Source organism: Nicotiana sylvestris, chromosome 11 (assembly GCF_000393655.2).
Source record: "Nicotiana sylvestris chromosome 11, ASM39365v2, whole genome shotgun sequence".
Classification (NCBI taxonomy): Eukaryota; Viridiplantae; Streptophyta; class Magnoliopsida; order Solanales; family Solanaceae; genus Nicotiana; species Nicotiana sylvestris.
Window position 1 is genome coordinate 103,756,080 of NC_091067.1, and position 27,676 is coordinate 103,783,755.

At 38.1% G+C, this 27,676-nt stretch overlaps 1 protein-coding gene across 1 annotated transcript; it reads left to right on the forward strand.

Annotated features, from left to right (window-relative positions):
* The first annotated feature begins 10,044 nt into the window (after positions 1-10,044).
* Positions 10,045-16,482, forward strand: LOC104211580 (protein MICRORCHIDIA 7-like). The gene is made up of 19 exons (XM_070161654.1): positions 10,045-10,510; positions 12,064-12,138; positions 12,278-12,312; positions 12,385-12,463; positions 12,694-12,786; positions 12,906-12,990; positions 13,099-13,174; positions 13,403-13,531; positions 13,693-13,791; positions 13,872-13,973; positions 14,141-14,302; positions 14,405-14,500; positions 14,748-14,799; positions 14,930-15,041; positions 15,111-15,405; positions 15,831-15,883; positions 15,979-16,042; positions 16,132-16,254; positions 16,347-16,482. Exons 1-19 carry the CDS (start codon positions 10,045-10,047, stop codon positions 16,431-16,433), a joined length of 2,283 nt encoding a protein of 760 aa, XP_070017755.1. The 3' UTR covers positions 16,434-16,482.
* Positions 16,483-27,676: the final 11,194 nt, after the last annotated feature.

Genomic DNA, 27,676 nt, shown 5'->3' on the forward strand with positions numbered 1-27,676 from the left:
CTTTAACAAATTCCAGATGGCGATCGCTACAGCAAGGAGAAAGACCATTCTCTCGATACTGCACGTCTTGCTCAGACGGGAACGTCGAGTCCCATACTGTCAAAGGAGGAGCAAGGCACGGACGTCTTATTCAGACGGCCACGAGCGCACCGCACGAAGACAGTGCCGCCCCCACTTCGCCCGAGGGATGAAATTCCATGCAAGGGACAGAATTAAAACTGTGAGCGGAAAGCAATATGCGACAAGAGGAAATTCCTCATCATATGACGCATCGCCGGCATCAATACATCTACCCTCAAAAGGATCAAAGGGTAAGTGAACCACATCTTCGACCAAGTCAGATTAAACACGGTGGAGGGCCGTACTAGTATCCATGCTCCAAAACAGCAGGAACCTATCAAACCTCGAAACATCGCCTACACACCCGCGGTAAAGAAAAATCACCTCCTTCCTTCGTTGTTTTTTACTAACTTGTATGCAAACATCTGGCCAAGGCGTTCGGAAGTGTTAGCTCTACCCGAGGACCCAAGGCCTTAACAGGACCCGTCGCACTCTTTCCCCTTGGCCGGACTTTCTCCCCAAAGAGGGTCTCGCCAGCGAGGTTCTTAGCGGAGCAGCGTACCCCTTAAGGAGGACCTGGCAAGATCATAAGCCTTCCTTCTGCAATCAAACGGTGGAGGACACCCCCTCTCTGAAAGCTCCGACCACTCAGAAGGGCCGGGGAACGACAGACCGAGTTTCAATAGGGAATCATGTACCAGACCAAACGATCCAAGGAGTCGCGCCCACGTGGGCCGAGCTCACAACAACGGAACAATATGTATTTATGTCAAGCAGTAAAAGAATATCTTTCAGTATCTCATACCCCGAAAGAGGAAATTTCAGTATACTCTCGACAAGGATCCCTCCACCGAATGCGTCCCGAAGTACTCGGAGACTTGACGTCGACAATTTGGTGTTTGCATGATCCCAGGGTCAGAACTCCGAGCTCATAAAGCCCTAGCAAGGTAACTTTGAGCTCACGAATGGCGGCCTTCGAGCCCAAGCAAACTCGATGACTCGGAGTCTGTCGCCAATCGCCTTACACTGGGAAACCCGAGGCCGTAAGACCCCGAGCGGGCAGACTCGGTATAACCAGATCTATTCTACATAGCAACACAAACTGTAAGACCTCAACAGGCATGACAAAACTGTAAGACCTCAACAGGCATGACAAAACTGTAAGACCTCAACAGGCATGACAAACTGTAAGACCTCAACAGGCATGAACAATTTTGTAAGACCTTACTACAGGCATAAAACTCAAAATCCTGAAGTTTAGGCTATACGTTGCATTTGTAAGAATCCTGAAAGGGCATACCCTTGGTGTAGACGCCTAAACTATCACTCGGTATAAAAAATGGCTCTGGCCAAACACATATGACTACGGTCAAAACGGCTGATCCAGCCAAAATAACGCAACTCGGGGATGCCCGACCGTCACTAAACAAAATCACAGGCCAATACTTTGAATATACTTTAGAAAGAACCGGTTAAAACAGGCTTCCATCAATATGCAAACGAGTTTCGACCATGTCAGCTCCAAATCACAAGGCTTCGACCTACTTAGCCTACGAGCTAAAAACCTTTCAAGGTGCTCGAACATCACCGCTAACAACTTGAAATCGAGGTTCTTCTCGAACCGACGACGGGTCAGGCAAAATTATTTCAAAAAGACCTTAACGAGAGGAATACAAAGCCTACAAAATTCCTACGGGCAAAAGCGTAAGAGCTAGTGTCGCCGGCCAAATAAGCCTCCGGGCCGCACACTAAAAGGTCTCAATGACCAAATAGCATAAGAGCCGTTGTCGCCAGCTTGCAAATTGACAACTTGAAGATTAAAATGAGCTCGAGTCGTAACCCGATTCGGAGACCAGATCCAAAATAGTTAAATATACAAGCTTCCGGTTAAAAGGTCTCAACGACCAAACAGCGTAAGAGCCACTCTTGCCAGCTTGAAAATCGAAAAAACTTGAGGTTCAATTGAAGTTCGAGTCGCAACGCGACTCGGAGACTGGACCCAAAATAGTTGAAACAACAAACGACCAAGGGAGAGAAATAGAAACCATTGTCATCTGCCCAAGCAAGCACAAAAAACTTGAGGGTCAATTGAAATCGGAGACTGAACCCAAAATAGTGGAAACAACAAACGCCCAAGGGCGAGAAATAAAGACGATTATCATCTGCTCATGCAGGAACAGGAGACTGGAGGTCTGGTAAGCTCGAGTCAAGGTCGGGCTCAAAGAATGAGCCTAAACAGCTAGGCAAAGAACAGAGGCCCCAGAGCCTACTTACGACAAAAGTCGCACTTAAAAGCCTTCGGGCCTGCCTAATTAGCTCCAGACCCACGAGGTTCCCGTCAAAGCCCGAAACCAGCCTGCCTAGTCAAAAGTAATGCAAAAAGGGATACGAAAGAGATAAAGCTTCAAGTTTTCCCTTACTTTATATACGCAAAAGGCGCGCTCTCCATCTACAATCATGTTCTACAGATATCAAATACAAAATTGAAAAACAACGGAATCTACGCTCTCCTCCAAAAGGCTACGGCCTGTCGACCCCAGATTTGCTTTTTGAGACATCAACAAGAAGTAACCGAGCAGCGCGCTTGTCCGCCCTTGCGCGAGCCAATTCCTTCGAGATAACGAAGCCCATAGCGCTGATCTCCTCGAGTACCTCTCTACGGGATCTACAACGAACATACTCTTAGAACCTCTTCTCACGATCGAGGGCCCACTTCAACTTGGCCTAGGCGTCAGCAACGTATTTCACATGAATCGCTATCTCCTGATCATCCCTGGCTCGACTCAACGACGCTTCAGCCCGAGCATTGGTTATCTCAGCCATGACCTTTGAGAGATCGGTCTCGAGCTTCATGATATTATTTGCTTGAACTGAAGCATTGCCACGAGCCAATGGAGTTAGACCTCGAAGGTGAGAACCTTGGTCGAGGCGCTTTTCTCCTATAAAGCTTGAGCTTGCACTTGAGCCCTTAGTTCACCGCAAGCAATCCCGACGTGGGCGGCTTTGCCCTTAAGGTATTCTAAAGCCTCCGTCTTTTTTTGTAGCTAAGATGGGAAAAAGGGTTAACCTTAAGGGTCAAAGGGAGAGAAGGGCGTACTACGAAAGGTTACCTGCTCTATCAAGTAGCTCTCGTAATTCGAGCTCCGGTACGCCTCATATCGCCAATGCACCAACTCAACCTCCTTCTCCTCGCTAAGGAGTTTAAAGGAATCACCCTCGTCCAGAGCTTCCCGAAGCCTGGCCCCTTGACAAAACAGTTCATATTTGAGCCTATCAAAGGCCTACAAAAGAAAAACTCGATAAAGAATAGAAGATGCGAAATATCGGGATGACTGTGCCGAAACTCACCATGAAGTGAAGCCAGCGGACTTTCTCGAAGGTGGAGAACACTCCTATTGTTCATGCCTCTTCGGCCCCGGAAGAATCAACATCGGGCAAAGCATATCCACTCGGAGGAACCAACATCCTGGATCAAACACTCCGGGAACAGCAGACTCGGGCGATGCCCCCTCCTCGAAGGTAAGGGCCCATTGAGACCCATTAAAATCTCCACCACACTGTGGGTACAAGTCCCATTTATCGCCATCGTCCCTCAGCTCAGAGGCCGATGACTCCTTCCCCTCTTTGGAAGGGCACTGCCTCATCCCAAGGAACTGCTCGGTACCTACAGCGGCAAAGCCGGTACAAAAAAAAGGGGGAAATGTCATCTCAAATATACAAAGGCCAAGGCAAAGGCAGCGTGTGTGCATACCTTGGTATCTCACTCCCCATCTGATACAGAATACAGTTCGCCACCTACGCTCATCGCAGGTCAAATGGGTTACCAACCTCCGGACCTAGCCGGGCAGATCGAGAACTTCGCATGGCGTCTATGAAATTGCTGCAAAAAGGGAGAAGCACAATTACTCAACTGATTTTTCGCTATAAGCAAGATCTGAGAAAGCGCCAGACACTCGACTCACGTATGTAATTCCATCCCTCGGGAAATGGCTTAGCTCCACGGGGATGATGTTAGCCGTCCGGACCCGGACGGACCAACTAGCCCACTCTCGATCCCCATCTTCTTTGTCATTGACAATAAAGGGTGTGGATGAATGGCACCGTAGGGTTAGCAGGCCTCGGTGATGAAAGGGCCGATACAGCCTGACGAGGTGACTGGGCGTGAATTCAAGCCTAGCCTTCTCCGCAAAGGACCTCATCATCAGCATCACTCGCCAAAACGACAGATGTATCTGCGCTAAAGTAGCCTGGTACTTCAAGAAAAATCAAGCACGACCCTATCAAAGGGGCCAAATGCGAAAGGATATAGGTATACGCTCAAGAATCCATCAACAGAGTCTGTAATGCTCTCATCCGGGGAAAGCACCTACAGCGTTATCCCCTCGCTCCATCCGCAGTATCTCCTTATCATCACCATATGTTCCTCTTTTATCAAAGACACGGTCTTTAGAGCGAACTCCCGCGGATCTTGAGCGCCAGGAGTGGCACTCCACACTCCCTGGCGGGCCGGCCCCGAAGTAATTGCCATGACTATGGTAGAATTGACAGACTAAAGCAAGAACGTGCGCCAACACTTTTTGCGCCTGAAGAAATGAAGAACCTTATGCTAAGGCGGAGGGGTAGCTATTTAAAACAGTGAGGCCTTTTGAATAAGCTGAAGCTGCCCCACATATATGCGGAAATAGCAACGATTCACCTATCCGGAGTGAGCCCCGGGAAGCCAACGGTTTCGACACAGATCGATAGGGTGATACCCGACCCTAGAGGTATCCATCGACGAGAAGCCAAGACTCAAGGAGTCAACCTTATTATCTCTAGTTTCGAGGCAACATCCGACCTCAAGGATCTCCGCAAAAAAAGAAGTCAGGCTTTGGGAAGCGTTCAATGCCATCACTCGACTCAAGGCGGTACCCGATCTCATGGTTTCCTTTTCAAAATAGAAATACGCACGCAAAGCTCCGATTATGAAGGCTCTAGGAAGGTTCGAGGCAGCGCCTGAGTACAGGCAACCCCTCAACAGAAGTTTATCCTCTACGCTTTAAAAGGTTATCTACATCAAGTTCAAAAAAGACCCTCAGGTACCCAAAACTGACCTTCACTCGGGTTACCATTCTCGAAAACTCGGTGTATTATCTCTATGCAACTCAGAGGGCTCGACAGCCCAAACATGTCGGATCAATTCGGGCTTGGTCTGAGGTACGACGATGGGCTCGTAAAAGAGCCATGTCAATCAGCAGAGGATCAGAAAGAACACTCGCATCCGAGTTAGATATCAGCGGTCAACAACAAAGGAAAACATTCAAAGGCCCTGAAGGGCACGAGGGCATGCAATAATAAGGCAAGAATCGAAAACAGAGGTCAAGAAAGCATATTCATATTCATAAAAATCCATGTACAACGGCCCTCGAGGGGTCCTTACGTACAGTTACAAAAGCCTACAGAGGATCTCTACACCAAAAATGGAGGAGCGAAAGGATGTACATGTGATGAAACCCGAGAGCTCGGTCCATCCTCGAAAATTCATCTTTGATATCAGCATCCTCGGGCGCCGCCCTCTCGAGCACACATCCTCGAGGGTGATTCCTTCGGCCGCCGCTTCCTCTAGGTTCTCAACTCAATTCCTCAGGGGGTCTTGCCCGGGGAAAAGATGAAGAAGAGGAAAAGGAGGGGATGTAGAGGAGGCAGAGAAAAGAGGCATGACCCGCCAAAGCCAAAGGTTGAAGATTCGGCAGGCCCCTGCCTCAACGACCGGTAGTGCCACTTTATCCCTTGGGAAAGGAAAAACCCAAGGGATGAAGTGCCCCACCAGGCCCAGGTAGGAGAGTGAGCAGCGGCGCATAGTCCGAATGACTGCCTACGAAAGAAGAAGATCAACTCCCCGTCCGACATCATCTTGGACCAACGACAACAATAATGGCGAACATAACAATGACCACAACAGTAACAGGATAGCATGATCATGCTCGATGAAGGTAAGCTCCGGCAACAGACCACAACACAGCCTGCGAGAGCTCTGTCGAATGGCCATGAGGCTATGAGACCCAAACATGATGTTCAAGGATGGAGGAAGATGATAAGAAGAAATGGACAAATAAGCCAACGGAGGTACTGGGATAGAAAAATTAGCGCCAAGGCACCCCCATTTATAGGGGGTAACGACACGGTCATCGAGGCTTTGGGAGACTGACCGACAGACGCAATACTGCACTCTTGAGGAACCGAATCGACGGCAGTACACTCACCTTGGAGAACGGGAATCGACATCACATTAAATGATGTCAAATGCACAAGTCTGTGGGGCATCCCGGTTGCCACAAAAGCTTGCGCCACAGGTTGTATCATTGGTTTGACGTCACCATAAGAAGCTCGAGGAGTCAGGTGTTAGAATCATTTCCCATCGCTTCGTTCTGGGAAACGCGAAGACTATTTGTATGCGGCGAAATTAGAGGACTTGATTTCTCGCTATCAATCCACTTCGGAAGAATGCCTCGAGACCCCGAGGACGTGAAGCCACGACCAAGTTCCCTCTCTCGGGGCTCATCAGGGCCCGACTCGAAGAAGACGGAGGACGAGGCTAGAATAGAAGGGGAAGTTCCCTATGCACACGGCTAAGTCTGACAGGGCCGGGATATCCAGAGCCTATGCCGAAGCATGGCATCTAGCCGTCACATCTCCATACTTTACAATTAATGCCCATGTACTATAGCCGGGTTCCCTCCTATATAAAGGGAACCCACACTACCTTGTAAAGGGCTGAGGTTGCTCCAACTATTTCTCCACAAAATCAATAATATCTCTCTCTCTTTTCTCTCTAACTCGCTTGTTCTTATTGGCCCGAGGCCACTTTAGCACTTACTACTCTCCTGTTTGTTCTTCATCTATTGCTTGGTCTTGGCCATAAGGAGCCTTGTTTAATCATATCTTAATTGTTATCCCTTTCCCGACTACCCCCGATAGCTCGAGAGCGAGCCCAAGTATTGACCCCGAGGCCCTCATCGACCAGTCCGAAGCCAGGGCAGTAAACCCCTCGGTCTGATTATTGCCTCATTTTAGCTCGCATTTCATCGTTAAACTTCATATTCTTAGCATCATCTGCTCATACAACTAGCATAAAAATAGATCACGTATTTTTATAATCTCATCTACAAATTTAATTGTTGTTACCATTTTCACGGTAAACAGATTTCCTGGGCTAGCGCGGTCGTGCTGAGGGTGCGCTAATGGCCGTGCTAAGCGGGTACAACACTTTATCTCTTCTTTTCTCTCTTCTTTCACACGTACTCAACTCCGAGGGGCTTCCCTTGATTTAATTTAGCTCCAAATACTGTCCTAAGTCCTCATAAGCACAACTCACTCCTGCAAAACATGAAATTCACAATTAGAGCCAATTTATCGTCATTTAACCATCCTAGAACAGTGAAGCATAGTCAATTTAGGGCATAAACAGTCACCAAACTACATGAATCTAGCCTAATATCACTCTCTCACCGTTTTTCTCTCTTAATAAGGTAAGCCTAAAAATTGCCTTCTGCCAATCAACCTTTTGAAGTAACCTCCAGGTCATAGGAATTGAAGATTCGAACACTAATCTATCATAAAGTTTTGAATTCGAATTTGAATTTTTAAAAATAATTATTTGTTTGGATTGGGTGTTGTTGCAAACAATTAGGTATATTGTTTTGAGTTCACATCTCAATTTTAAGGGTGGTTGGTGAAGATTAGACTTGGTTCTGATTGAATTTAAGATTGAAACTCAAAGAAGAAGAAGAAGAAGAAGAAGAAGAAGAAGAAGAAGAAGAAGAAGAAGAAGAAGACATGACATACAATATACTTACAAAATTATAGTAAAGTTATAGTAAAATTGTAGGTAAATTGTATTCTATTATAGTTATATATATTTATTTTATTTGAATGTTGTATGATAATAAAATCTAGTTGCCTCCCCATGTATAATTTGAGAAACTGGTGATAGTTGACATAACAACACTTATTGGAATTTAACTCTAATATTCACACAATTATGCATCACAAAATTCTTCTTTAGCAAATGTCTTTCAAGGAATAATATTTATCTGATTATGTTATCCGCTTAACATAATAAATTTCCTTAAACATGCATTACTTTTCGTAACGCGGAGGAAATCAAAACTATATCATAAGCACCGAAAGTGTGCAGGTCTATCACGTAACCAACTTGAAAATATGGCTCCTTATTACTTAGAAAAATGGCAATACTTTGTTGGCACAGAGAGATTTTAAACTTATCGACACTTTTGGCAATTATTGTCACAAGTTATTTGGTCAAATTACATAATCAAACTTTACCCTCAATGAAATTATAGTCAATTGCGACTTGGAATGTGATATTGAATTAGTCACATTGCATTTGATTTTGTAATATTGAATTATAACTAACTATATAGTATACACGTATTTACAACTAATCTACAATGTATCTATAACTCTCTACCCAGTTAAATAAAACTACAATATCATATAACTTAAATACAATTATTATACAAATTTTATACAATATGTCTTTTGTATATTTTGTATCTGATTTGCATATATTTTGTGTGTGGTGTGTGCTTTTTCCTCTCTAAAATTCCAATAAAAACTTACTCTCTTAATACAATTTTGATACATATCAATAACTTTATGTGAAAAGATAACTTAAATACAAATTTTATACAATGATTCATACATAATATAACTATTTTTTAACTTTCATACAATATTCAAATAACAATATATATATAACTACAACATAATACTCCCTCTGTTCCCGTTTATGTAAATCTATTTCCTTTTTAGTCCGTTCCAAAAAGAATGACTCCTCCGTTCCAAAAAGAATGACTCCTTTCTAAATTTGGTAACAATTTAGCTTAAACTTCCAACTCTACCCTTAATGAGAAGCATTTATAACCACACAAATACTCAGGACCCCTTTTTGACTTGTTTAGGACCACAAATTCTAAATGTCTTAATCTTTTCTTAAACTTCGTGCCCAATCAAACATGTTCACATAAATTGGAAAGGAGGGAGTACAATTTATCTACAATTTTACTACAACTTTACTATAATTTCATAACTATCTTGTATGTCATGTCTTCTTCTTCTTCTTCTTCTTCTTCTTCTTCTTCTTCTTCTTCTTCTTCTTCTTCTTCTTCTTCTTCTTCTTAGAGTTTCAATCTGAAATTCGGCTAAAATCAAGTCTAATCTTTACCAAACACCCTCAAAATTGAGATATAAACTCCAAATAATATTCTCAATTATTTGCAACAACACGCAATCCAAACAAATAATCGCTTTTGAAAACCCAAATTCAATTTCAAAGCTTCAAAGCTTTTTAATGGTAGTCAATGGTGGAAACTCTATACAGCAAGAAATCCATTGATGAATTACTACAATATCTTCGTCTTGAATTTAGTACTTCAATGTTTGTAATCCGCACTTTTGAGTTGCAATCTTTGTTCTGTGAACTCTAAATTTTATAATAACCAATTAAGTGTGAAAGTTCTACTGCTGAAATCATATTCTTTTATTAAGATCATACTACTGGAAAGAAAGCTAGACGATGGATACATTAGAAAAAGCAGAAAGAGTGGACAAGTATAAAGAAATAGGGAAATAACTTATATTCTTTATTCAATTCCTAATATAAATGGATACTCATTCAAAACTTTTTTGTATATAATTGGTAAATTGTATATAACCATGTAATTAAATTGAAATTTGAGTAGGGACTCTGGAGGGTAATAATTAAGGTTTAAATTTCCCACCCATAAGAGGCATCATGGGCCGGGAATCCACATTGGCGCCAACTTTATACCTCTAAACCACGTAGGAGACGGTTAAGTTTTTCACATAAATAAGGAAAACTGTCGCACAAACCTCGCCCTTTCAAACTCTTATTCCAACTTCTCAAACTACACATCCCTCAATATCAACATCCAAAAACCCTAGTTCTTGATTCTTCACAACATGAGTACTCTCCCTATCAAGGAAGAAATCGTCGACCCAACAGACAACTTAGATATTCCAACAAACAGTACTACTGCTATGATGATTCCTGTAAGCAGTAGCAATGTTTTTTTTGGTTCTTGTTTTGATTATAGTGATGATGATATGGAAGGAATTAGTCCATTGAAAAAGATGAGAGCAGAAGCTGCTTTGCCAGTAGGGTTTGTTGATCCTCTTCCTCCCGAAGAGCGTGCGGCATGGCAACAGTCTCGTATTAATGCTGGCAAGGCTAGTAGTATTGGTTTTATTGCTCCTTTGCGGTCGGTTCGTCCAAAAGCCGAGTATCGTGACGTACCTTTTTCGCGCAATGATCAGCTGGTAGTAGTGGCTGGAGAAAAGCAGGTTGTTGCTCCTGCTAATATTCCAAGTTGTAAGCAGTTCTGGAAAGCTGGAGATTATGAAGGCATTGATGGTGGTTTTTCTGCTGGTCATTCAGGTAATCTTTGACTAGTTCTTTGACTGACTACTTTATTGAGTACTCTTCTCCTAAAAAAGATGATGGGGTTGGAAAAAATCCTGGTAAGAAGCGTTTTCGCTTTTTAATGGGAAGCAAGGGCCAAGCTACATGTCTTAAAGGACGGTCAATTTCTTTGTCGTAAAATTACACTGCCTATATAGGTAAAATATTAGGTTTTAGAGATATATAACATATATTAAACACCCTTTGTTGTGGAAATTTTTTACTTTCTTTCAAGTTTGAATACCCTTGGATGATGGGGTTGGAGGATGAATGCATGAAAAAATTTCTTCTGTATTATGAAATTAAGTTCTTATAAACAGTACCCTGGAAATCACAATTTTTTACAGTACGGAGTATGAAAGTACTACTACTAAACACAGTGTTATTTTATAGCTAAAAATATTTCAAGAGAGGTCTATTCCTTTCTGGACAGAGGGAGTATTTGGTATACGGATATTTTACTATTGAATCAACTTGTCAAACCATGTTAGAATGAAAAAAGTAGCATTATGGTGGCCAAAAGCAGTGGCTTTGACAGAAATCAAGCATTAATGATTTATTGAGATCTAATTTCAATTCAGAGAGCTTTCAGAACCGTTACTCCTAGTTCTCAGCTTACATGTTCGTCAAATTGAAAACTGATAGAAGAACTAAGCACACAAGATATCATAAGCTTTTCCCAGTTTCCTTCTACCTATGTTGCAGGTTTGAATTTTCCAGTAAAGGAAAGAGTTTTTGGACATTGCCACATAATTTAATCTAATTGATGGATGTCATGGTTGACCAGTATTTGAATTCATGTGCAATGTAGCCATGAATGACTTGAATTTGGGATGGAATTCAGAGTTTGGTAGATGTGTTCGCCAATTATTGGCATAGTCTTGCTTCCTGATGCTACTTGTTGTTTTAAAAAGCAAATTAATGGAGATAATATCCCAATAGTTCATTTAGGAGCGTTGCATGCATAACAAAGTTTCTTTTTTCGTTAAGGCATCGTAACTTACTCTCGAAATCAAAACAAAAACATCTGAGCATCTAATTTATACCTTAAGCAATGAGTGGGGTAGTATAAGCTTATATGCTTCTCTAAAAACCTTTACAATATATATATACCAGAAGTGAAAAAATATAATATTGTGGCTCAACGAGTTTATTTGTCGAGGTGGAGAAAGTAGCTTTGACTGGCTGAAGACAAGGTCCAAATCATAGCTAGCTAGAAAAGTAGCCTGAAGTAGAGAGATAAGCCTCGACTAGCTAACAATGTGCTTGAAACAAAGTTGAAGGCTCGATGGGCTAAATTGAGTGAAAGAGAGCCTAGAGAATATTGATGGCCTGATGGTCAGTTGAGGGAGGGAAACCTAGAGCGACAGAACATGTCGTGAGAGAACTGTTAACGCTGGGCTTACTGAGCTGTCTCTATTTTCATGTGAAAGAATTTTAGCATCCAACTCAAAAGCGTTAAGACAATAGGTGAAGTATTGTTACTGATATGGTATTGTTATTTGATTTCATATGTGCAGTTGGCATGGATCATGTGAGGGTTCACCCAAAATTCTTGCATTCAAATGCCACCAGTCATAAATGGGCTTTGGGAGGTAAAATCTGATGCAAAGCTTCATCTTTCATTTACTTTTCATATTCCTCAACTCCATTTATCCCATATATACATATATATATAAATTATTGGAAGATATCACTTTGTTGATGTTTACATGATCTTGTTTTCTGCACCAGCTTTTGCTGAGCTTCTAGACAATGCTATGGACGAGGTATACATGCTATAGTTTCCTGTTCCTTTATTGCCTTCTCTGTTCTCCCTACTTAAAATATTATCCTTTCAGGTTTGCAATGGAGCTACCTATGTCAGCGTAGATGTGCTTGACAACAAGAAAGAGAAGGGCAAAATGTTATTAGTTGAAGGTATATTTATCCACTCTCCTTGTATAGTTTTTGGTCATTTTTTCTTTATTTGAGTAGATGGTTCTCTGGATTCTTAAAGTTTTTCGAGAGAATCCACTTTCTTGTTCTAGAGACCATAGTTGTGGATCCAATATTTGATCAATATGTCATGAAATCTCTTGCTCTAAAGTTGGTAGGGAGCTCTTTCTTGTTCGAATCTTGAACTTATTCTTTTACAAATGGCACTGCAGATAATGGCGGTGGAATGACTCCTGATAAAATGCGCCAATGCATGTCTCTTGGATATTCTGCAAAAAGCAAATTAGCAAATACCATTGGCCAATGTGAGTGTTTATATTTGTTGCAACACCTAAACTATATTTGTTGTATCACTAAAATTTCCTCTTGGAAACTGCTTTTCAGTATGCAACAATTACCTTATTATTTTGTAATGTTTTGCAAGATGGAAATGGTTTCAAGACCAGTAGTATGAGACTAGGGGCAGATGTGATTGTATTCTCGCGTTGTCAGGGAAGGGACGGAACAAGGTACTTTATGGTGCTAGTACCTGTTGCTTGCTAGTTTCTCATGCAGTCGTCTTCCTAGATATTATGATTGCAATTTCTGAAGTAATATGTTCTTTTTGTTTTCTGTAGCACAACACAAAGTGTTGGAATGTTGTCATATACATTTTTAAGGAGCACAGGAAAAGAAGATATTGTTGTTCCAATGGTATGACTACCTGGATACTGCAATGAGCACATTCTTGTTGTTTTGTTGGATAACTAGAACATATTAGCACTATATTTGCTTGATTCTTCAAATTTTCTTACTTTCTGTTTGAAAATTAGAGTTTTCAATCAAGATAGTTATTACAGCCGGTTTTGTATTTCGTAAACAGTCATTTAGTTGTAGGAATACAAATTATTGAATATGCTTGTTGTACTTTGCAATGTGAAGATTGATTTTGTGAAGAGAGAAGAAACTTGGGAAATGCTGACTCGATCTTCAGTTGATGACTGGAAAAGAAATTCAGAAACGATAGTACAATGGTCTGCTTATGAAAGTGAAGAGGATCTCTTCCAGCAGGTATTACCTATTGGCTCTTTATGTAGTTGTAAAGGATGAAAATATATTTTGGTAACTGTGAACTATCTTTTTTTCTGATGCATGTTTCCGCGTTTAAGGTTGCTACTATTGTTTCCGTTCATTAGTTCTGCTCCTAATGTTATTGTTCTTCTTTGTTGTAGTTTGAATTATTGAATGATCAAGGCACACGAATTATCATATACAATCTTTGGGAGGATGAAGAAGGAGCAACAGAACTTGACTTTGACACCGATCCACAAGTATTCTGCTTTTCTTGAATTCAATATCCCAAACCCCTATCTTTTGTTTCTTAGATGGATTATGCTTTTATCTTCTTCAGGACATTCAAATCAGGGGTGTTAGTCGAGATGAAAAGAAGATTGAGATGGCAAAACAATATCCTAACTCCAGGCATTTTCTAACTTATCAGCATTCTTTAAGGGTAAATATACTTTTTCGGAATTCTTCAAAGATTGAAGCTTTATTTGAAGATCTACTTCACGTACATTCTATTGGTTACTTTAACAAGGTTCAGGAAAAAGTATAAGGGTTATTGCATTGCATATTAGTCTTCTGGAATTGACTTATGTCTTGATCTTTTGTTCTCAGAGTTATGCTTCAATTTTGTATCTGAGGCTAGCTCCTGGATTTCGAATAATTTTGCGGGGAAAAGATGTTGAACATCATAATTTGGTAAATGACATGATGTTATCTGAGGAAATCACCTACAGACCGCAACCCGTTGGTGATGAAACATCCAAGGATCCAAATGTAACCATTTTTTCCCTCTAAAGTTTCAAGCTTGATTTGCTATTTTAGAAGTATTTTTGCCACTTTTGACTTTTCTAGCAATCATAATTTTTCTCATAATAGGCGGTAGCTGTGGTAACCATTGGTTTTGTGAAAGATGCAGAACATCACATTGATATTCAAGGTTTCAATGTTTATCACAAGAACCGGCTAATTAAGGTATAACTTTTTCTTTCTCAAGGGATCATAGTTGGATTTTAATGCTGGTGTAGGCGAAATTTCAATGCACATGTCGAATTAGTTCTTTGTAAATCCACTATTTATATATATCAGGAGAAAATGTGGGATAGGACAACCTGCTAGTTGAAGTTTTTGTATATACCAATTCGTTTTAATTCACATACTGCAATTTTGTATTATTACTTTTGATTGCATCTGCTTAGCTGATGCATTTCTTCTTTGTCAGCCTTTCTGGAGGGTGTGGAATGCTGCTGGAAGTGATGGTCGTGGCGCGATAGGTATTATTTTCATGAGGAATCAGTGATTTAGTGACATGATATCTTATTTTGGACTTTTTGATTGATATTCTTTACCTCATAGTGTTAAACTTCTATAAATTACTTTTCTGGTTTCCTTTTTTCGTAACAGGTGTCTTAGAAGCTAATTTTGTCGAACCAGCTCATGATAAACAGGGTTTTGAGCGCACAATTGTCCTAGCTAGACTTGAGGCTCGTTTACAAGCGATGCAGAAGAAGTATTGGTATGTTCCATTGAGTTTCCTCAACATTATAAGTTTGCTTTATTTACGAAGAGTTTATTTCATTTATAGGTCTTCAAACTGCCATTTAATTGGTTATGCTAAGCGTCGCAATGTAAAGAACAGTGTCTCTCCTGAGAAAGAAACGAACACTTGTGCTAACAGCAAGTCCTGTTCCCGGTTTTCCTCCAACGGCCACACAACTTATAATGACAAATCTAAATCCAAATCCACTGGAGGAGAACACGAGAAGGGACCAGTTCATTCTTCAACACAAGCGAGAAACCAGACTATGTCTGGAGAAACTCAGCAAGCGCGTTTATCAAATAAGCAAACTTGTCAAACTCCAGGAATTTCAGTTGTGAAGGTAAATTATAAATAGACAAGCTATTGTCATTCTTTTCTTGTTCACTAAATTCTGTCATTCTTTCCATATGCCTAACCAGTGTTACATTGCCTTTGTTTACGACTAATTCATTATCGAGCATTTATTTTCTATTCCATGTTCAACTCCCAAAAAAGGGCAGCCTGGTTCACTAAGTTCCCGCTATGCACGGGGTCCAGGAAAGGGCCGGACCACAAGGGTCTATTGTACGCAGCCTTACCTTGCATTTGTGCAAGAAGCTGTATCCACAACTCGAATCCCGTGACCTCCTGGTTACATGGCAGCAACTTTATTTATTTTGTTTGATGAATTACTTTGTAATGGCTGAGACCAGTACTATTAGTTGACAGTCTTTAGGATTTCCCAATCATTAATTTTCTCTCTTTTGTCATTTTCATTGAATACAGGTGGAAGATACTGTGTCCAACTTGAGAGAAGAGAATCAGAGTACTAAGAATAGGTCAGTAAATTCTCAATAACTTGGTCAATTGATGCTCTTTGGTTGCAAAATTTATGGCGAAGACTCAATGTGGATCATATATTTGCTTCCTGCAGTTTACAACAAGTATTGCGCGATTTGCAGTATGAAAGAGACAGGAATAGGACTCTAGAAGGCAAAGTAAGTGATAATTGTGATCTAAATGGTAGATGTGTTGGTCCCTTATATTATACTTAAGTCTTTAATTATCTAATCACATATAATATCAGCTTAAGGCAGCAGAAAAGAGGATATCAGACCTTGACACCAATCATGACAATTTAGCTCTCATGCTTATAGAAGAAAGAAGACATTGGCAACAAGAAGAAGAGAGTTTAAGATGCAGATTAAAGGTAAAATTGATATGTTTTTGTTTTCCTTTTAACTTTATGCAGACTATGTCACTTGTCCTACTTCAACCATTTTCCCCCTTTTTTCTGGTTAGGATGCTTCTGTTACCATAGACGGGCTGCTCAAGAAAGTGAAGGTGCTAGAAAGTAGGATAACCTTTAGTTGCAAAACCGAACGTTGAGGTAGCAACACGAAATACACAGTTCAACAACAACTCTTCAATCCAATGCTAACATGTATATTAGATTTATTTTTCCTATGGATGTAATTGCTTGTACAAAAACAAGTTGGCTCTTCTGCACAGGAATTCAGATCTCATATGCCTAGAGTGGAAAAACAGGAAACGACTTAATTATAAGTTAACAAAGATTAATAGTTTCGAGTTTTCTCTTTATTGTAACTCAACTTGTGACATACCTTTTCCCAGTAATTTTCATTAGTTTCTTAAGTGATTTAATTTGTCTCGTTGTGAAGATACTATTCGATGCTAAATTATGTGAAGCACTACAAAGAAATTCCATTTGCTAGAACTACCCTCCTTTGTGCTCTATCAGTAAAAAAGAATTTACTGAAATTGATGCTCACATGATTTTGTGCATTGCAAGTAAGTATTTTAGCTCCCGGTTGGACATAGATTTTGGCTACTTTTTTCCAATTTTTTTGAAAATATTTCATGTTCATGAAATTTGATCAGTAAAATGCTTGTTTAGACACAACTTCAACTTCCAAAAATTATTTTTCAACACAACTTCAAAAACTCTTTTTTCATGTTAAATCTTTGTCCAAATGCTAGCTTAGTCTGCGGTAGGGGTGTCAATGGTTCGGTTCGGCCGGTTATTTTATAAAATTTATACCATACTAACGTTTTGGTTATTCAATAATGTATAACCAAAATTAGACTTTTCGAAATCGTCTCATTCATGTCGGTTTTTCTTCGGTATCAATACGGTTAGATTAATTTTCGGTATATTTTTTTAATATCATGTAAAAATCACTAGTATATATACTTTTATAGGACTTAGCAAAACTATCTATATATTTTTACTGTTTAAACGGTGATGAATTATAAAAACATGAAAGATGGCTAGAGTATAGATACATCAACTATTCTACCGCACCCTAAAAGAAAGTAAGCAAAGACTAAAAAAAATATAAATCACACGAGTGAAAAGATATTAACCGAGATGGAACTCAAAAATAAAATCTATAGAAGATTAAATATTCAAAAAGATAAATCTAAATCATACGAAAGGAAACATATTCAATACATTCTAGTTTGCTACTCATTATCACTAGAATAATTTGTGTCTTGCTAGTGAATATGCTGGAAATAATTTAGTGTCAGTAGGAGTAGCATAATAGGTTTGGGAATTGATATTTTGAGTTTAGTTATTTGTTGACTTGTAATAACTTAATAACTTTCATAATTCCAAGGCCAAAGAAAAAATTTATATATATATTCTAATTTATTCGGTACGATTTGGTATTTTTTGGTTTATTTTTATAAAATAAAAAATCTATCCTAATTATCGATACGGTTATATATTTATATAAAAACCTACAATTTTATTAAAAAAAACATAAAAATAAATTTGGCAGTATGGTTCAATCGATTTAGTTGGTTTTAAATATTCATTGACACTCCTAATCTGCGGTGCAAATCCAGTAGTAGAATGGTGTGAAGGCACTATGCTTGCCTGTACACTATGTTACTTCCATACTGAGGGAAAAGGAGACAACAAATTCTCTTCGCAAAAAAGAGGAGAAGAAAAAAAGAACAAACAAAGAATGACATATCCTTACATTTAGAAACAAATTTAAATTTAAAATTTTTATTTTATTTTGAATGAGATGATTTATAAGCATTTATGGCCTGTTTAGACTCCCACTCGGAAGTTTATATTGGATTTTTTTTTTGTTGTTGTTGTATGGCTTTTTTAGACTATATGTTTCAGATATGTTTTTTTAATTTAATTTTATGTACCCAATCAAGCACTGTTACGTAATTTGAAATGGAGGAAGTAACTTTGAAACAGATCAAGGGTGTAACTCATTTAAGAGTGTAAGAGACATAGAAACTTTTAAATTTCCAATGTTTAATAGAAAATCATAAGATCTAAGAACTATATATATAATACAAAAACCAACTCTATGTTATTCTTGAGAAACCACTATTGTTTAGTGGCTATTAACTTCCTATAGCTATACCATATACATAACTATTTCCTATAGCTACTATTCATTTGTTACGGTAGTGTATTTGATGTATTCGCGCTACTGTATTCATGAATAGAGTAGCAAAAATTGCTTAAAAATAGGAGGTTACAGTTGTACGCGATTGTATTCACATGTATTCGCACCATATATTCATGAATACAGTAATGACAATCACCTTAAAATAGGTCTGTCCAGCTGTCTAATAACGAAAATAGGATCAATTAGCATGATACACTCCTAATATAACTCAACAAAATCAATTCTAACATACCTCATTATCAACCCAATTAATTAGAATGATTTTTCAGTTATATATAACTGTTGTATCTAACTTTTGTATTTAGTGTATTTCAATATTTATTTTTACTGTTGCATTCATTAGATGCGATGTTTGTATTTACTGTATTCGTTATTTTATATTCCGTGTATTCAAATGTATTTGTATTAACTGTATTTTAGTTATTTCTAATACATGTTATTACTGTTATATTCAGTATATTTTATTGGTTGTATTCACTATATTTCTATTTGTATTCAGTGTATTTTACTGTATTTTAAAATTAAATGTATTCCCTGTTTATATTCTGTTATATTTCAATGTTTGTATTAAGTGTATTTCAATATTTATATGTTGCATTCATGCATACTTATGTACAATATGCATGAATACAAGTATATTCAGCTGTATTAAAAAATACAGACTTTTGAAATACATAAATACAGGCAAAAAAATATATTTATACATAAATACAATATGTTTGAGTAAATTTATACATAATACAATGTATTTATAGCATTGTATGTGACTAAATAGCAAAGAAGAGAAGAAAGTTCGTCGGAGATGGCGTTTTCCGACCAAGAAGAGAAGAAAGTTTGTCGCAAGGATCGGACGGATCTATGTAGCATAGTGGGGGTGGCACGCCACCGGACGCCTCAGTTGAAACTTTGTATACGTATGTATAAGTATAAGTATAAGTATACGTATGTATAAGTATAAGTATAAGTATAAGTATAAGTATAAGTATAAGTATAAGTATAAGTATAAGTATAAGTATTGTAAGCACGTGATTTTTGCCCAATATGATAATTACTCCCAAAAATTCAAAAATAAAATAATTTTCCTTGGTGTGCAATTTTGTGATATTTTGTGATATTTTGAATAATTATTTGTATTTGTCTGTGCATGTTTATTTGCTAAATTAATAAAAAATACAAAAATATGTCGCATTTTGTATGTAGGATTTAATTCTATAATTTGTTAGTAATTAAGTTTGTTTACAAAAAAATAAAAATTTACAAAAATAGGCATCGTTTGCATTTTTAGCATTTAATGTCCAAATATACAATTTTATGCTTAATTATTACTTAATTGTGCGTTAATTGTTATTGGAAGTTAATTTGCACTTTTATAACTTAATTTAGTTCTTAATAATAATTTAAGTATTTTTATAATTTAGTTTTAGAGAAATAAAAAGAAGAAAAGAGAGCGAAAATATAAAGAAAGTCGGAATTGGGCCTCTTCTTCGATTTCAAGCCACAGGCCCAAAAAATGGCCCAATCTTCCCAAACGACCCAGTCCATTTCAAACCGGGTCAACCCGGTCCATAACCCAACACCCCCTATCTTGCATTTCAAAAAAAAAACAAAGAAACAAAAAAAGAAAAGGAAGAAAACCCTAAAAAATCCCTCTCTCTCATCCGCTCCCCCCTTTCTCTTTCTCTCTTTTCTTCTTCTTCTTCAAGCATCCAAACACCCCATCCATGGCTGCCCTTCCCCCACCTCTTCTCCTTCACATACACACACACAACCACGGCAACACAACACACACACACCCGCCGCCCGTGTTTTTTCTTCTTCTTCAAGATCGCGAGTGTTTCTTCTTCTTCAAGTTCACGTTGATCGTTGCTTCTTCTTCTTCCTCACTTCATGATGCTGCGTGACTGCTTCGTCCAGCATCTACTGCTGCTCACGTTTTGCGTTGCTGCTGCCCCGTCCGGCATCGCTTTCACGGTTGTCTGCTACCTCTCCTTCAAGCTCTTCGTTTGTCCGTTCGTGATCGTCTTCGGCGTCAAATGATTTTGGTGCGATATTTGTTTCCGGGCAGATTTGTTTCCGTTCAAGTTCGTCATTGTTTCGATCCGGTTAGTGGGTTTTTGAGTTTCATTTTTTGCCCGTAATTTGTTTGATATTTTTCGGATCCAAAATCGATAAATGATTCAATTCTTGTTTTGTTTGTTCATCATTGAAATAATTTTTTTTAGTTTGTTTATATGTTTGGTTGGTTTAATTTTCAGATTCAAATGAAAATTTAATTAATTGATTTTCAGTTTATTTCATGTTAATTTAATTTTTGCAAAAAAGGAATTGTTAGTTTAGGTTTAATATTGTTAGATTTAGTTTAAATCGCTTGAATCCGTTGTTTGTTTAATATAGATTTCATTCATGATCATGTATCTTTGTTATATTTTTTTTGTTGGATTTAATTAAGAAAGATTAATTGATTATTTGAAGATTAGTGATTTGAATATGTTTATTTGTTTTGTTTAAGTTCAATTCGAAATTTGAATAAAGTTTGTTATTGTGGTTGAATCTTTTCATTCATGTTCATACTTTGTTTGATTGATCTTGAATCCGAAATTTGTATAGTTTGATTTTCTTATTTCTTGTTTATCATTTGTGATTATTTCTTGAATTGGTCTCATAATCTTGTTTAAAGTTTAATATAAGAATTGTTTGTTGTAATGTTGTTAGAGTTGATTTTAAGTTCAATATTATTGAATTTAAGAATCTAAATATACTTGTTTGATTGTTGTTGTTTAAATCCGAAAAATAGGTTTGTTGTTGCTAAAAATATTGTTCAATCAAATTTTAGTTGTTCTTGGTTGTTCAATTTGTGTTCATGTGATTTGTTGTTGAAATGTTGTTAAAATCATGTTCATGTGATATTGTTGTTATGATGTTCATCCGTGTTCATATTGTTGTTTGAACATTGTTAGAAATTGATCATATTGTCTATATTTTGGTTAAGTTTGATTAATTGATGTGTTATAGTTGATGGGTAGTTTGGTAAATTTGTAATACGTTCAGGGGTAGTTTGGTAATTTCAGTAAGGTCGGAAGGGGTAGTTTAGGAATTGTACATTTTGTAATTGTTTATTTGAAGCATGGGGGACAAAATGAAATGGGGTGGGTTGTGATATGATTATTTAATATAAAGGGGGGACAAGATTTAATTTAAAGGGGAATCTTGCATTATTTTAAATGAAGCATGGGGGACAAAATGAAATGGGGTGGTGTGATATGTTTATTTAATGTAATGGGGATGAGTGGAAAGATAATGGGTTGGGTAGAGAAAAAGTATTGATTTTAATTAATTGAAAGGTTTATGGGATGGGTTATATATGTGAAGTCTTGAAATCAAAAGAAAATATAGACAGAGAGATAGAGAAAAAATACACAGATACGAGAGAGAGAAACAAATCTGAAAATAAGAGAGAGAAAAGGGCTGAACATTTAAGAGATAGAAAATTCCGAAAAATATTTAAGCTTTCAAAAAATAAAAATAAAAACTAAAAAAAAATATTCTGCTTTCTTTTGTTGTTTGAAATCAGAATTAATTGTTGTTTCATCAAAGCTGGAAGATTTTGTTTTTTTTTGGATTACTACTCCACTGGTTTGTTACTGTTGCTGGGCTATTGTTGCTGTGTTGTACTGATTTTACTGCTGCTGCTGATACTCATATTCATTTTCTTTTGCTTCCAATATCAGGTACACAACTGAAAAGCTGGTTATTGTAATCCGAAATATGAAGCATGAATACATATGAAGAATGAAAATTTGAAGTTTTAATTTCGTTTTTTTTCTTTGTTTCTTTTGTTGATTGTATTTAAGCTATTTCATGAATTACTAAATAATAGCTGGAATAAGAAAATAATATCATAAGTTAGTCTGTAATAAATCAGTTCGGCAAAACAGGTTAATTCACTAGCTATGAAGGCTTCAAGATTGTAGGTTGATCATGAACAAGTAGCTAAATTTAGTTAAAACATGAATTTAAATTAAACATCGTAAATTAGGCATTAAGGCATGACTTGAGCTTAAGCAAGATTAGAAGAACGTTTAAGTCTAATAAACTTTCTAATAAGCTTTAGTAATTATGGTTAAATCTAGTTTCAAATGATTGTGAATAATTAATCTCAATAATATTTTTTTTTTAAAAAAATAATAATAACAATGCTGAGTTTTAATCTAGCTATATTTGTTTATTTTGAATATTAGTTGTTGAATTTTTATTTTATTTTAAATTTCGAAATTAAGAGTAATTTTTTTTCATCAATATTTGTATTAACCAAGCAATTAGCATGTCATGTTTTCTTAAAATTATAAAAGCTAGTAATTAATTAGGATTTTTCTTTCTTTATTTTAGAGACTAATTTTTATAGAAAAAATGTAGTCGCTTTAAGATTTGTCCATTTAAAATAAATGAGATGAGCCTCGCTTAATGAAATGTATAGATTTCGGGGCCCTCAATAAATGTACAGTTAATTGCTTAGAATTAGGGAGGAGCCGTTTTAGCAAATTTCACGGCCCTACCCAAAATAATGACACGCTAGTCGCTCTAGACGCGTATTTAATAATGTTATTTCCTTAAATACGGGTGTGCATTTATGTAACCCAAATCTAAATCTCAACGGAGTCGAAATGTGTCGATAACCACGGGTGCAATTGATTGCGACGTGATTTGAAATACGTTTTCACAATGTTGCAATTTTTCGTAAAATAATAACAATAAATAAAAAGAATAATAAAAGCGGCTAAGGGATAAAATTTGCACATAAGTTTATAATACGTATTATATTAGATAATCAAGCCGAATATAACAGTTAAGCGACCGTGCTAGAACCACGGAACTCGGGAATGCCTAACACCTTCTCCCGGGTTAACAGAATTCCTTATCCGGATTTCTGGTGCGCAGACTGTAATACAGAGTCATTCTTTTCCTCGATTCGGGATTAAAATAGGTGACTTGGGACACCCTAAATCTCCCAAGTGGCGACTCTGAAATAAAGAAATAAATCCCGTTTCGACTGTCCTTTAATTGGAAAAAACTCCTGTACCCTCGCGAGGGCGGAAAAAGGAGGTGTGACAGCTCTGGCGACTCTGCTGGGGAATAACGACCCAGAACCACTAGTTCAGGGTTCAAGAATTCGAGCTTAGAATAATTGTTATATTTGGCTTTATTATCTGATATATATTGCATGTTCTGACATAACATACTAAATGTTGTCTTTTACCGCTTTGATATTATCTGAACTGTATATAAACTGTGCCGAAACCCTTCTCTTCTTACCTCCGGGGAGAAGCTCGCTGGTCGAGGCTCCCTATTCTGTTAGTGTCAATACCTGAAATAAGAAAGAGGACGGATAAGTTACGAAGCCGGATGGCCTTTTGGTTCCCGGTAAGTTGCCCCCTCCTCGACTCGAGTTGTCCGCTCGGGTACACAGTCTAGAACATATACCCAGGTTATAAACCTAGTATAACGAAACCTCATGTCGGATCCCTAATAGGAACGATTATTTGCATCACGTTACATTTGACTTAGGGGACTCAACACAGGGGTTGGGTCCGTCTAGGACTAGCAACCTAAAATGAAAAGACCATTCTGATGCATCCTACTTGCTCTGTACATATATTTGTTCCGAACTTGCATGTTGACCGGTTTCTGAATCTCGGGAATGTTGGAAAATTGAAAAAAAAAAGGGAAAAAGAATATATCAGTTAGGGAGTTAATTGATTATTTTAGAAAAAATCAATGACCAATTACTGGCGAAACTCTGCCGAAATTTTGAAAAAAAAAAGGAAAATATTTTATTTTGTTTTACTAAAAAATATATATAAAAAAAGAGTCTTTTATTATTTTTTTTTTCCGGAAAAATAGATTGTTTTATTGTTTGTTGAAAATGAAAAAAAATCGTTATTTTGTCTTTTTCAAAAATAGAAAAGGAAAATAGATTGTCTTGCCAGGAAAAAAATAAAAATGAAAAAGAGTCATGTTTTAAAATAGTTCGGTTAATTTGCCCGAACTACGCGGGTTTGATTCTCACCGGATGTGAGATACGTAGGCAACCCTCATCGGGTCCAACCCCCTTTTTGCTAAAAAAAAGCCAAAAAACAAATAAAAAAAACAAATAAATAAATAAAAAAAAAACATGTCAAGAATTTTAATTTTGCCATAAATAAGTCGGGTGGTGTCCAACCTCCCCTTTTGCTAATAATAGCAAAATATATATGTCAAATTTCTAAGAAGTCGGGTGACGCTGTTTTATGAAGACATAGCCGAATGTTCCCGAAGGGGACGCCGGAAGGCTGACTTTGCATAAACAGCCACATTTGGGTCATATTTAAGATTTGGTCCAGTTGACCCACACAGCCTTAAAAATCTTCGTCCCCGAGACGTTGAAAGGCTGTGTTTGCAATAGTGAGTTTCCTAATTTGAAAAACGATAAAAAAAAAGAGTCATAAATAAGTCAGGTGATGTTGTTATGTCATAAATAGCCAAATATTCCCAAACGGGGCACCGAAGGGCTGACTTTGCATAAACAACCACCTTTGGTCGTATTTTGATTTTTGACCTTCACAGCCTTAAAATTTTTGCCCCTGAGGCGCAGGAAGGCCGTGTCGCAATATCGGGTCTTTTATCTAAAAATATTAGAATTAAGAATTGAGTTCTTCATTTAAAATATAGGGTTAATTTTGAGTCGATAATATAGATAGTAGTTTTTGGAGTTAAATAAAAGTTTTCTTTTGCTTAAACGCTTTAATAAATGTGCAGGATGAGCACAACAATAAATGAGCCTTTTTCAATAATGACCAAAATCCCTTTTGAGCTGCAATTGTGGTGGAATGATTTGGGCAAAGAAGGGCAAGACGAAGTGAGAAAATATTTGAAAGACCTTCCGGATTTATTAGACATTCAGCCTCGGGGGGATATCATCAGGGCATTGGTCGCCCATTGGGATTCGGCACATAATGTGTTTCATTTTTCAGACTTTGAACTCACCCCAACAATAGAAGAAATAGCGGGGTACATTGGAAGTGACCAAGCTCCATTGAGATTCAAATACTTGATTGCTCCTAGAGCCATTACCATACATCGATTCCTGGATTCCTTGAAAGTACCCCGGACAGTTCATCACCCAGATTTTGCAAAGGGTTTCTGCAGTTTCCGCTTCGTGTATGATAGATATGGACATGTGGGCGGGTTCAATAATCCAGACTTTAAGCTTTGCAGCAGAAATAGCCGACAAAAATGGGAGAAACACAGGCGAGTGGCATTTATGGTAGCTTTTTTGGGTCTCGTAATATTCCCAAGGAAAGATGGTAATATTGATTTGAAAATAGCAGGCGTCGTCAGTACTTTGCAAACCATGGGGAAAAGCACTTTAGCACCTATGATTGTGGCTGATATCTTCAGAGCTCTCACTGCGTGCAAAGCTGGGGGCAAATTTTTTGAGGGATGTAACTTATTGTTGCAAATATGGATGATTGAGCATTTGTGCCCGCGCTCTCAGTTATTGAGTTATGGCTCGGCTGAGAAAACTTGTATAGGGGAATTTTGTACGAGAATCAAAGGGGTTGGTCTACCTGAAGGAGTCACAGCTTGGGCATTATTATTTCGGAACCTCGAGGCTAGCCAGATACAGTGGGTGCTTGGATGGTTGTCTGTCGAGGAAGTCATATATATGCCAGCAGCCCGACCGCATTTTTTGTTAATGGGACTCAAAAGCATACAACCTTATGCACCATATCGGGTTCTGAGGCAACTCGGTAGATATCAAGTAATACCGAGAGATGAAGATTTAAGTACCCAAGTGATCGAAATTAGTCCTGACGGTCGATTCCCCGAGGAAGAGGTTCGTCAAATTTGGAGTGAGTGTCAATATCTGATGGCAAACACTTGTGTGTCTGATAGGGTCAGAGGGGAAATTGCTCCAGGGTATCACGAATGGTTCAGAGGTGACGTGGCATATGGAAGACCGGCTAAAAGACCTCATCTCGAAGATTTCGCCAAGTCGTCCCAAGAGCAGTGGGATTGGTTAGCAAAGGAAGAAAGCTATCGGGTTGAGATTGGTGAATTAAAGCAACAAGTCGAGAGTCTGAAATTCGAGAGCAGTGTACAGGTTGCCGAGGATCAAGGTGAAAAGAATAGACTAGCCAGAGAAAATGACGCTCTTAAAGCCCAAGTCCGACAGTTGAAGATAACCATCGATAAGCAACCGAGGAGCCGATCCGATGAACAATTGGTAAAAAGATTGGAAAGCGAAGTCAGAGAATGGCGGGATGAGCTAGGAAAAGCTGAAAATGTCATGGCAGAACTCAAAGCACAATGGGCGACAAGAACCGAAGAGCGTCGCCAATACTTGAATCAGTTGAAGAGGGACCATGAGAAAATTGTTGCCAATTTAAAGAGAAAAGTAGTTGCCCTTGAAGGTAGAGCGGTTAGGCAGGCTAGAGACTTCGAAACTGAGAGCGGACATTGTTACAACTTGTTAGCCCAAATGGAGGCAGAAGTGCAACAGCTGCAAGACCAGCACTTGCAAGACTCCCGAGCTTTAAAGACGTGCAGCGATCAGATAAGACGCTTGCTCATAGAAAAGAAGCAAACAAAAGACAGGATTAGAGCCATTGCTCATGCTATTGTCAGGAGATGTCGGGTTTGTGAAGACATGACCCGTACTACTTTTATCTCAGCAGTGATGATCTATGTGAAGCGAACCATGAATGAGTTAGAGCAGCTTGAAAGGGATTTGGATCCTAGACCCGCGGCGAGGCCGAACGACGCCCCGCGGATACCTAAGTTTGAAGCACTAGAATATGCATAGTCCGTGTCTTTGAGTGTCTACCATGTCGAGTCAGTCTTTTGTACGTCCGGATTGAGTATGTTTGCAGCTTAGAGTTTTTGTTTGCTTTCAGATTGCGTTTGTTAGTTTCTTTCCAAAACAAAAGATGTCGAGTTTGTAAGAGTCTGTTTATTAATGAAAGTTGAGCATTTTATTTCCACCCATATTTTTACATTTATCTGCACGAACTACGCTTGGTCTGATTCGTGCGGGGTCACGATACGTAGGCAATCTCTATAGGATTCGACCGTAATTTAAAAAAAAAAAGAAGAATATGTTTGTCAGAGCAAAAATAAGCTGGGATGATG

Bases quoted from the DNA above. Each gene is read 5' to 3' on its own strand.
- LOC104211580 (XM_070161654.1), top strand. From the start codon at position 10,045: ATGAGTACTCTCCCTATCAAGGAAGAAATCGTCGACCCAACAGACAAC. The intron at 10,511-12,063 runs GTCATTCAGGTA...TCATATGTGCAG, and splicing joins TGATGGTGGTTTTTCTGCTG to TTGGCATGGATCATGTGAGG. The intron at 13,175-13,402 runs GTATGACTACCT...TGCAATGTGAAG, and splicing joins AAGATATTGTTGTTCCAATG to ATTGATTTTGTGAAGAGAGA.